General features: G+C 45.7%; 1 protein-coding gene across 1 annotated transcript in view; it reads right to left on the bottom strand.

Annotated features, from left to right (window-relative positions):
• Positions 1 to 12479, bottom strand: part of CFAP54 (cilia and flagella associated protein 54) — a 2172274-nt gene that overhangs the window by 320321 nt on the left and 1839474 nt on the right. Inside the window, exon 62 of the mRNA XM_085653834.1 lies at positions 6671 to 6809. Coding sequence (XP_085509960.1) covers positions 6671 to 6809 — 139 coding nt within the window. The remainder of the gene's footprint in view (positions 1 to 6670; positions 6810 to 12479) is intronic.

Here is a 12479-nt window from a genome sequence, read left to right on the forward strand (position 1 = left end):
CTAAGTTGGCAGCCTTCCTTTGATAGTGAGGGCCACCCTGATTACACCTGCAGTAGTTAGATTCTTTGTGGAAGACGACTCCGCTCAGGGTGTCACTTCAGGGCGCACCGCAGACTGGCCGGCTCCCACTACTCCAGTCTCTCTCCCTCAGCACCAAACCAATGACTACCTTCCCTCTATCTACAAACTCCCCTACAATGGCTATGGAGACTTCATGCCCTACTGTGCCCAGCTACCCCCTCTTCCCATAGTTGGAACCCAGGATGAGCTCAAGAACAGCCCCAGGCTCTAGCATGCCGCAATTGCGTAACACCACCCGGCCTTCTACCCCTACGGCCGTCGCCAGCTCGGGGATCCCTCCAGGCCTTAGATCACCGCCCATGAGTGCAACAGCACCCGAAGGCCTGGGTAAATAAGCACCGCAAAAAAACAGCAATAATGATAAGTTCCTGCTCTGTACATATGTAATATATATTTGTCCAACCAGAATTGATTCAACTTTTCTTAAAATGTAATATTGAGTGAATTTGCAACTTGGATATATGTAACTCTAACCACTTGTATTTGTAGTAGACGTGTGTACTTACTACCATTTTGATGTGAGTTTAGAGTTTCTGTTTTGTAATTCATGTACTGTGAAGTCCTTATGTAATGTAACTGGTTTTATTGTAAAGCTTTCTAACACCTTCGGGTAAAGTCTGCGCTATATAAAAACGCATAACTAAATAAATAAATAGATAAATTCCCTGGAAACCTAAGTACCATATACTAGGGACTAATAAGGTTACACCAGTAGCCAATTGTGGAGGTACCAAAGTACTTACCAAAGCCATTTTGGGAGAGAGAGCACAGATGCAGGGGTCCTGGTTAGCAGGATCCCAGCAAACTACAGTCAAAACATACTGACACCAGGCAAAAAGTGGGGGTAACCATAAAAGAAAGATCCTACTTTCCAACAGGTCTCCTCTCCCGGGCCCCCGCCTTCTCCCAATAGTGGAGGCAGCTCATATCGTCTCTGCAGGATTACTCCATGGGCTTAAGCTAAGGCTCGTGGTACTCTGACAAAATTCTCCTTGCTTGGCTTATTTTTGTTGTTTTCAAACTCTTCCTCTTGTGTCTGAAGCCACACCTGCAAGGATGGAGTTCGAGCTGACCAACATGGATGCCTACACTCCGGCCCAGCTCAAGGAGATCTGCAAAAAGAGGGAACTTCCTGCCAAGAGCACCAACAGTAGGGTAGAGTTGTAAAATTCGCTGAAGGACTGGGCAGAAGCCCATCAATCACTGGCCGCAGAAGGTGATGATTTGATGGAAGGACAAGTAGAGGGCTTCTCTGAGATGCTGGCTTCAACTGAGGGGTTGACATGATGTCTGCAGTGAAGCCTTCGGCCAGGGCACGGAGCAGTGTATATTCCTGTGGCCTATCCCCAGAGCAGTTGGTGGAAAGGAGGGAGGAGAGAAAGTTCAAGCTGGAAATGGAAAGGCTCAGGATGGAAAAAAAAGGCTGAGTGTAAACAGACTCTCAATCTGGCGTCAAGCATCCTCGTGTCTTGAATGGTAGCATTTGCCTACATGAGATGGCTAATGGTGTAAATTACTCCAGATTATTTCGTTGTTACATTTCATACGTAAACATATTAATTTATGTCTCAGTCTGCAACGGCTAAAGAAGCATTTTCCTAAATAAAAACAGAAAAGGACAACAACTTCATTTTGTGATGTTCAACAAAAGATTATGTTGGAAAAAGGCAGCCACACACTCATGATATAGGTTTTCAAGATATCAATATATGATATAAAAATAAAAATCGAATTTGAACTCATTCAAAGTCTATTATTATCTCAAGAATCGAGCATAGATGGGACCTTATAGGACTTATGTTGGGCACTGCTCAAATAACACTAACACAGATTACCATATCAGGCCTTGCCCCGAGGAAGATGTAAAAGATAAGGCCTGTCCTCAAATTGTGGAATCATTTCTGTCAAATCTGTGACAAAATTTCTTATCACAGTTCCAATCAATCACTGAGACATTCTTGCCAACAAGAAAGGTCCACTATAAGTAATATGTGATGGAATATGCGTGTTATGTATGGCTCGCTTTGGAAGTCTCTTTTGTGAATACAGTTTATAAATTTTGTTAATTACTGCAGTGATGAAATTTCCCACTGTAGTAATGTCATAATGAATTTCCAGACTGCTCGGACAGAGCTCTCTGAGTGTCTGTCAGTGTAGTATTGGCTCTAGCACAGCTAATGAGGAGAGGCAGTGGGAAGGCATAGATGGTAGTGGGTGATCATGTTATGTATGGCTCCTCCATTGCTCTTCTATCCCTGCATACTAGCTGGAAGCAGAGGCAATTGATTTTGAAAGTCATATATAGCATAAAGCTATGAATGGGTAAAAAGTGAATAATCAACAAGTTACTTACCTTCGGTAACGCATTATCTGGTAGAGACAATATATAGCTGCAGATCCTCACCTTTGAATTTCCCAGGCTTCAGACTGGTTCCAGAAACCTTTGAGTGAGCAGTACCCCTGTGTGCTGTCAGGTGTCTGGCTCCGTGTGACGTTGCCGGCATCATAGGCATCCGTTGCGACATCGGAGTCAGATTTACAAGACTAAAAAGTCCTGCACGACCAAAAGGTGAAATGCCAGTCCATACGGACCTGACACTCTAGGCAGTAGTGTTTTGCAAATGTGTGCAGTGAAGCCAACGTTACAGTCTGGCAGATGGTCAGGTCTGACATCCCATGAGCCAACGTCGTGGTTGCTGCCTTCTCCCTGGTGGAATGGGCTTGTACGCCCTCAGGAGGCTGTTTCCTAGCCAGGGCACAGCCGACTTTAATGCAGATAACGATCTGGCACAAAATGGCTCGTTTCTGCACTGCCTGACCTGTTACAGCTCCCAAGTAACCCACAAAGAGTTGGTCGTCCACTCGGAAGTCTTTTGGGTCCAGATGTGGAGGAGCAAAAAAGGTGAGCAGTGTGACCGATTTACCCAGATGGAATGGGGTCACCACTTTAGGCAGAAATGAGGCACGGGGTGAAGTACCACCTTATTCAGGAATTTCATAAGGTAGGGAGGCTTGGATGGCAAAGTGTGCAACATATGTACAAGCCCTTTCAAGAACCTATTTACAATAGGGGACTTGAGTGAAGAGGGTTGGCCCTTCAGCTGCAGCAAAGTGGACAGAGCAGAAAGATTAGTCTTGAGAGTACCCAAAGCAGAGCCCTGCTAGGCAAGGGTAAAAATAAAAAGAATATTAGATAAAGAAGTGGAAAGAGAGTCAAGATACTATTATGTACAATATTTACACATTTTTGCTGTCAGTCGTATACCGTCTTAGTGGAGGGCCTCCTGGCCGCCAAGGTAACATTACATACTTTGGGAGGGAGGTTCATAGCTATCAACTGTTGCCGCTCAATCTCCATGCAAGGAGGCGGAGATTTGACAGGCTCAGACCCTTCTCTGATGCTACTACAGAAGATCCTCCCGAAGGGGCAGCCTCATCGGAGGATCGATGTTCATTTAAAGAAGCTCTGGATACCAGTCTCTCCTTGCCCAGTCTAGAGCCATGAGTATGAATTGGGCCTGGTGGAAATTGATCTTCTTGATAACTCTGAGCAGAAGTGGTATGAGCGGAAAGGAGTACAGAAGGCCTGACTCCACTCACGACGAAAAGGGGTAGTCATCTTGGAAACTCCAGCGCGCAATACTGCCGACATTGCGCATTCTCTTTGTAGGCGAACAGATCTAACCAAAGGTCTCCCAACTGTTTAAAGAGACCTTGTGCCACCTTCGACTGGAGATACTATTCATGATCCACTAGACATCGATGGCTGAGTTTGTCCATCCTGGCGTTCAAAGAAGCTGCCAGGTGTTGAACCACCAGGGTCATACCCTGCTGTGCTGTCTATGTCCAGATGCATAGGGCCTCTTGACAAAGGGTCCACGACCCCACCCCTCCCTGCTTGCTGCAGTACCAAATGGCAGCTGTGTTGTCTGTGAATACTTGAACCAACTACCCCTTGACAGAGGGAAGGAATGCTTTCATTGCTAGTTGATGTGGAACCCCGACTCCGACGGAGGCCAGTGTCCCCTGATCTCCACCTCTCCCAGATGGCTGCCCCATGCCAGGAGTGATGAATCTGTCTCTACTGTGAGATCTGGTTGAGGAAGGGAGAGGGGTCTGCCTCTGACCCAATTGCGGTTTGTTAACCACCACTGCAGGTCCTTTGCATTTCCCTCAGAGATCTCAACCATGGCAGAGACATTCTCCTGATGCTGCGCCCACTGAAACTTCAGATCCCACTGCAGAGCCTGCATACGCCATCTGGCAAGATTTACCAACAGGATGCAGGAGGCCATGAGTCCCAGCAGCCTCAGAGTCATTCTCATCGCAATTCAGGATAGAGGTTGAAACATTGGTATCATAACCTGAATATCCTAGACTCGCTGCTCAGGAGGATAAGCCCAACATTGCACTGTGTCTGGAAGAGCTCAGATGAAAAGGAGCTTCTGAGAAGGAGTTTGGTGTGACTTCGACACATTTATAGAAAACCCCAGCAAATGCAGGAGGTACGCTGTGGTCTTGAGGTGGAAGACAACAGCCTGAGGCAAGGACAACTTTAACAGCCAGTTGTCGAGGTAGGGGAAGACTGATACCCCTAACCTGCCCAGATGAGCTGCAACCACCGCCATCACATTGGTGAACAGCCATGGGGTGCTGGTAAGGCCAAATGGTAGTACAGTGAACTGAAAGTGTTTGTGGCCTACATTGAACAACAGGTAATGCCTGTGGGCCAGCCGGAAGGGGATATAAAAATAAGCATCCTGCAAGTCCAACGTTACCAGCCAGTCTCCTTGGTCTAGGGCAGACAAGACCTGAGCATCTTTAATTTCTCCTTTTGAGGAAGAGATTGGCGGGCCAGAGGTCCGGAATAGGACATGGATCTTTGTTTTTTTGGATATCAAAAAGTAGCTGGAGTAACAACCACTGCCGACTTCTGAAACTGGAACCGTCTTTATAGCTCCGTTGGCCAGGAAAGCTGTAACTTACTCTAGGAGAAATAATAGGTGGTCCTCCACCAGCCGTTCTTGAGTTGACAGTAAAGGGGGAGAAAGGGACAGAAAAGGATGAGAATAGTCATCCCGAATGATCTGCAAGACCCATTCGTCCGATGTTATGGGCCACCAGCTGAGGAGATGATATTGAATTCTCCCTCCATCTGTACTGACGTGGTCTTGCAGAACCAAACTAGGAATGCTTGGAGGCTGCAGCTGCCGGGGGCTGGATAGCAGATGACTTCTGGCTACCATTCCATGAGGTCGGAATGTACTGTTTCTACATCATCGCTCAACTTGGGGAGTCTCTGCAGCACGGTGGCCAGTGTTTGGGTGACGCGGCTGAAAACCCCTCCCATTGCCACAAAACAGGGAAAAGGCAGACTGGGTGTGAGGTGTTATTGAGAGGCCTAAGGATATGGCTATAGCACAAGATTCCTTAAAGCACTACAATTCTGTGTCTGCCTTCTCTCTGAAGAGACGAGTTCCATCACAGAGCATGTCCATGAGGTTGGCCTGAACATCACCCGGGAAGGCAGATGTTCTCAGCCAGCCGTGGAGCTGTAAGGCCACAGTAAATGAAACCACTCTACTGCATCTCTCCCATCTTCCACTGCTTGGAAGAGCATGGCCTTGGCCTCCTCTAGGACCTGTAGCAGGACTTGCGCTTCAGGAGTACTTCCTATTTTGTGTGGGTGCAGGGCAATTACAACGGATGCTGGGAGATTAATAAATAGTTGCGGGCAATAACGCTTAAATCTTGTTCACACATTAGTGAACTGTAGGGCATTGAATTAATCATTTTTTTTTGACAATCTCAAGATTATCATGAGAAAAGTAATTATTTATCGTAGGGATGTCAGCAGGAAAGGTAATCTGAAAGAATGTCTTTTTAGTAACCCCGGGCGGAGCTTGCGTAGTGCCACTACACGGAGTTCCACAGAGTTGGGAAAAAACTCAATGGACCTCCGCTCCCCACCTCCACCCCCCCTAATAAAAAATATTTAAAAAAGAATTAATAAAGAAAAAAACACACTTACCTCTACTGTGGCATCTCTGGGATGCCCTCCTCTGCCTCGCATGCGCAGTTCTCCCAAGAAGTACGACCGACGTAGGGGTTTGTCAGAGAGAGACAGCAAGAAAGGGGTGGGCAGTCCGGAGACACCACAGTAGAGGTAAGTGTGTTTTGTTTCTATATTAATTCTTTTAAAAATATTTTTCATTAGGAGGGGTGGAGGCGGGGAGCCTATTTTTAGCAGGGGGTGGCTGGCTAACTACGCTCCGCTGCGGAGTCAGAGTTTTGCCTAAACTCCGCATTGTCAGTGGAGCGCGGAGTAGGCAAAACTCTGCACACTCCAGTGGCGAAGCGGAGTTCTCTGCCTGCTCATACTTTTTGGATCAAAGGTCAATAAGAAATCTGTGCCACTGACCTGAGAGTTTTGCACATGATGTTTGAATTGTAATTAACTACAGTGAAATATCTTCAGCTGTTTCTGCCTTTTTACTCAAGTGACAATAATTATATAACAATAAGAATAATATATGGCACTGTACTTCACTGGAACAATTTTTTAATAACTGAATATCAGGAATATTACCTGACAAAAAGTCTTTGTACGTCTTAAGAAGATCCACTCTAACAAAAGATGGAATGTACTGTTGTATTACAGGTTCTACAGAAGTTGTAGCAATATCGTGTTCAATTAACTTCTTACATCTAATCATAGCAACATCCACCTGTTGAAAAATAAATACATAAATTGGCTACAGAAAATGAGATTCAACTATGATGCCACATATGGAAAGGTATGGAATCTGCACATTGAGGGAGCATAAAACTCGTCCTATGGCAAGGGAAGTTTCAAATGAAAAGAAAAAGTTACTTACCTTTGGTAATGATCTTTCTGGTGGATATTTTATTTACCTAAGAATTTGCACCTTTTGAATATCTCTATTGCCAGTCTGAACCAGGAAACCTCCGACATACCTCTCCAGCCCCGTAGGGGTTGCTGGCTCCATCTCAAAACCAGAAGTGGAATTGTTGTGATATTACTGAATTGATATCGCCCACATTGGTGCCCTGATGTTATGTTCCGTCTGTTTTTTGGAACCATATTCCTGCCTACGAAACTGGCAGGTGGGCAGGATCATTGAAGAATGTGCATGTAGATAGAGTATCCACCGGAAAGATTATCTCTGAAGGTAAGTAACTTTTGCTTCAGATGGATACTTCTATCTGCAGATTCCTCACCTCTTGTGCAGATTCCCAAGTAGCACTCCTACTCAGTGGCAGTATTGAAGCAATTGTTAGATGAGAAAATCCTGGAGGACTGAGCACTCCCCCCTTCTCACCATTGAGCCCAAACAATAGTCTTTGACAAAGGTGTGAAGAGGAGCTCATGTTACCACCCAGTCATCTCAGCCACAGGCACTCCCTTTTGCCAAGGCTAGGGTAGACAATTTTTGCTCTGCCTTGATTCTGTCAAGTGCTGCTCTCTTTTCAAGGGAAAAGTACTTGTGTTCCTTAAGAACAACTGGGGCCGTATTATGGAAAGTGCCCAGGGGGCCCAACAGGCATGTGCGCTAGCTTTGTGTGCCCAATGCTCTTTGGTATTACAGAAAGGGCAGCAGATGCTTGCGGGACCCTTTCTGTAATACAGTTAGTGCTGATGCACATATAGCATCAGCGGTATCACCAGAAGTTGTTTCCTTATTTGTATGGGGGCATAGCCAGATAAAAATGAGGCAATACCTTTGACTCTGCCCCAGAGCTGTATTACAGGTGTGGGTGCAGAGGCAACAAGGCTGTCCCCAGGCGCACTGACAGTGCACTCCATTACAGCAGCCCTCTGGAGGGGGCAAAAGAGGGTCCTGGTGAACCCCAGTCATTCCCTTTCAGGCAGGTGCAGTTTCTCACTGCACCCGCCTGCAAGGAGATCTCTATTCGCCCTTAAAAATGTACGCGGGTTTCTGCCCGCATAGTGAGACACAGAGCAGCTGTTTCTAAGCCGATCCGCAATTAACTTGAATACGCTGCCCCCAGAACAGCAAGTCTTCGTGGCTGCTCTGGGGCAGCGCATTAAATATAATACGGCACACTCTCCTTGTTTGCGCAAGGCACACCATTTGAAAGGTGCGCCTGGTGCAAAAAAAGAGAGTGCACCATATTCTGTAATAGCCCCTGGTTGTTAGATTTCTTTGGTGCTTCTGTTGGTGCAACTGCTCCTCCCTCTTTGGTTGGAGCGGATGGGGAGCAAATGGTGGGAAGAGTGATAGATTGTCCCATAGGGATGGGACACACCACCTTGGAAAGAAAAGCCGCTTTAGTTCTGTGGACAAGTTTGACCAGGAAAAAACATGTATATGGCGAAAGACACCTGCAACTCAGTGATATGCCTCACTGAGGAAATGCAATCAGAAAAATGGTTTTGAAAGTCAACAAATGTAACTGCCAACTTTGAAGTGGCCAAATTTAAATCTCATTGGAGCATAACAAAGGGAGTCAGATGACACATGTTCGCTAGTGCCGTAAGAAATCTTATCAGACTTAAATAGAGACAACTGATATAGGAGGCATAAGAAAGCTACCTAGTCTACAATATACCCCTGGGCAGTGCCCATCGCACATCCCTACTGTGCCTGCCAAAATGCAAACTTAGGGATATCAAACAGATGAGCTCTCAAGGGGTCCACATGTTCAGAAGTACACCAAGTGATGAATCTGTTCCATTTCCTGAAAAAAAGATGGAGCGGGAACCCAGGGGTAAGTGTTGGAGTCGACAACATTCTCAGCCAGTCTGGGGTATTGAACATGACTTGGGCACAGACTTCTAGAGTTTTCCTCAAAACCTGAGGAATCAAGAGTATGGGAAGAAACATTTAGTGGAGTGGAAAATAATAGCTCAACTCAAATGCATCTCCCAAGGCTCCCTGCAACGGATACAGGAGGGCATGAAAATGTCAGGTAACTGGCATTGTTGTGATCAGCAAAGAGATCCACTTAAGGTGTGCCTCACTGGGCAAAGATGTCTTGAATCACCTCTAGATGGAGAAGCCACTAATGTTGGCAAGATGACATCGACTGAGGACATCAGCCCTGTTGTTCAGAGATCTGCCAGATGGTTGGCAGCTTGCCACTTTCCATTCTGGGATGCTCAGACCCAGAGCCTGAGTGCTTCTCGACAGGGAAGGTGAGACCCCATCCCTTTTTCTTTGTTGACATACCACATCAAGGTCATATTGTTCATAAAGATCTGGACAGACTGACTGTCAATCAATCAATCAGGTTTTTTATAAAGCACGACTACTCACCCGTGAGGGTCTCAAGGCCCTAAGTGGGAGTGGTGGATCTGTCGTTCAGTCGAAGAGCCAGGTCATGAAGTCGTTCCAGTCCATGTATAGACCAGGGTGGTTTTCAGCTGTGTACTGGAATAAATGGCGCTGCCAGTGCACACATTTTTACACACAGCCATGGTCATCAAAGAAGCAGAGTTCTGGAGAGCAACCAGGAGGCCTCAGCAAGTTGTGAGCAGGACATGTGTAACAGCAGAGGTCAGCACAAGAGAAGCTAGAATTCGGGCCTTTCGCGTTATTCACTTATCCCCTATCCATCACTTATCCCCTATCCCTTGATTAGGGAATCAAGATTTCAGTGTCCCCGTCCTACTACTCCAGGCAGTCCAAAATTTGTAACATAATAAAAAATGAAAACATTTAGTTGGGGGCTTCATTTTTCTTAGGGGTTGATGTCTCTGTTGACGAACACCAAAGCTGCCTCATCTTTACTTCACCTCCTGCCTCTTTCTTTTACCACAGTACGCTTCCTATCTCTTGATCTTCTCTTGCAGTTTCTTTTTCATCTGAGCTGTCACCTTTTGTAACTGTTTTCCCAATTCTTTTTCTTCTATTTTCTCCCTTTCCTGCCTTTCATTCTCTTGATCTTGGTCATAGTCTGATCATAAAAACAAGCCTCAACCCCCAAAACTGACCTTTAGTTGGCATGGTGAGGAGGGACCTGATGATGAAGCATGCCACCTTGGTGGGTGAAGTCCTTCATTCTTTTTAAGTAAATCTCCACCAGATCCACCACTTTTGAAAGACCCATGATACACTGTTGGCACTAACCAGCTGAGTCTTTGTCTTGGTGCCACATACGCTTTTGGGACTATTGCTTGCTAGGGAGGGCGTACCCTCATCAGAGCTTTATTTGTAAAATAATAAGTACGAGTGCCCAAAATGCTGCTCAGATGCTCATTGCCGGTGCCATGAAATGTCAGCATGCGGAATACAAAGTGTGCGTAGTAGTCCTGAATCCACCTCAGGCCTCTTTAATCCACTGCCAGTCTTTCTCTTCGTCCGCCTTTCCGTTTTGTTTTTTTTTCTCTCTTGCTCTCAGGAAATGTCTGCTGAGGAGAAAATAAGTGTTGGTCCCAAAAATAAGTGCTGGTAGACCACATCGGCAAACCACCAGCTCTAATTAAGCACTGACCGTTTAAGATTTTTTCCTTTCTCTTGCCATTTTTGAGCCCACCACCTGCGACCTCCTGCACTTAATAAGCACGACTGTCAGAAAAAGCAACGCTCTTTGGACCTTGGGATTGCAGTGTCTTGCTTAGGTATGCAATGCCCACCTAAGCCTCATTAGACAGAGGCAGGACTTTGCAGGGACGTAAGATAGAGGGGGCACTCATGTGGCAGCGTGTGCCAGGCATATTAAGGGGAAAAACTGTGACAAAGCATGTGTGGATTTAGGATCCCCCTCAACACAACTTAATGGGACCCCAACAGGTGACTAGCAGTGGCAGTAGTATCACCACACACATCATATGTTCCAGTTTTTCTGGTTGCCCGTCCACACTTGACAGCTGCAGGTGGCCTGGGGATAGAGGATATATGTGTGCTGCTTAAAGGGGCAATAATGGTCACCAGACTTTGGTCAGAAGTATTGCACTCCCCTCGAAAATACTTAGGGGTTCCCCCGAATCCTATTCTGACTGTGAAGGGAGGAAGCCTGTGAGCACAACCTGAATTGTCCCTCAGTCTGAGCATGTTGATGTGAAGGACCTGCTCCTCTAGAGAGCAGAGGCCTATGATCTGCAGTTTCCCCCAGATGTGCACCCCAACTAAGGTTAAATACATACATCAAGACTATTGTCAGGCTCTTATCAGACTTTATTTGCAGGAGTGAAATGGTTACACCAAGAATTCCCACCTTCCCTATAGATCAAGTGGATCAGTCGCACTGAAACTACCTGACCCAACGGGATGAAGGGACGCAAACTGATGGGCGACAGAATATCACATCAAGACTTCTGTATTGTCTTGACCTTCTCGCTCCTATAAAACAAATAACAATGTTTTAGTATATAATTAGTACAGTTGTAGGCTGGCTTATTTTAGGATTAAACCTGATCTAATTACCTAGTGTCCCTTCCTCCCTTGTCAGGTATACCGACATTTTCAAGGTTGCACTTGCTGCACCTACAATAAGGGAACTACAAAGTAAGTCCTAATTGTATAATATCTCTCTCACTTATATAATCAATGTGTTAATCTAATATCTACTACTCACATCTATATAAACTCTAAAGCAAGATTAAGTCTATTACAAAATCTTTGGCCTCATATCTTGCTGGAAGTCCATAACAAACATAAAATATGTTTTTAAATGTGTAAATCAATTGAAGTCAAGTACTTTGCACATTCATACGAACAAAAATAATAACGTTCAAGCAACTTCACACATTCATATCCAAAATGTTTATAGTACTAATATTTGTTTTCTCTTTTTTAGGTTTTATTCAATGTGTTGTACAGTCATTTCACATCTAACAAGTTGTATCCAGAGTCTACAGGAAAATTCTCACATCTCACATCAGTTTCATAAGTACTACAATTCAAGCACCAGCAGAGTGTTACCCCAATGAAGAGTCTTCCGCTTTAAATGACTGTGGTCTTCTTTTTGTGTGCAGCAGCAGTTTTCTGAAAAAAACACTTGAGAGGATAGGATGGCGAACCCGAAGCACTCGACGTTTCAACAGAGAGCAGCAAGGACGCAAAAACGCAGAAGAAGCAGAAAACAGCAGGAACGGACACCAAGATGCAGGTAAGGAAACAGGAACCCAGAACGAAGAGCAGTCGTTTGTGGCACAGCTCGCAGTCTTAAAGGGTGCACGATCCACCCATTAAAGAGGCCACTCTGCCGGGATGTCACGATTGGAGCGTGCCCCACAACTATGGCCACGGCTGGAGGAAGGCAGAAGGGCATTCCCTGAATCAGGTTCTCCTCTGCCGACCAGTCCAAGTCCACTGCATTGCCCTGGAGATCACAATGATGCTCGCCAGATCTACCTCATGCTGGAACCACTGTCTGCATCAGGACTAGATTCCTAGCTTCTGTCTGAAACA

Source organism: Triturus cristatus, chromosome 4_1 (assembly GCF_964204655.1).
Source record: "Triturus cristatus chromosome 4_1, aTriCri1.1, whole genome shotgun sequence".
Taxonomy (NCBI): domain Eukaryota; kingdom Metazoa; phylum Chordata; class Amphibia; order Caudata; family Salamandridae; genus Triturus; species Triturus cristatus.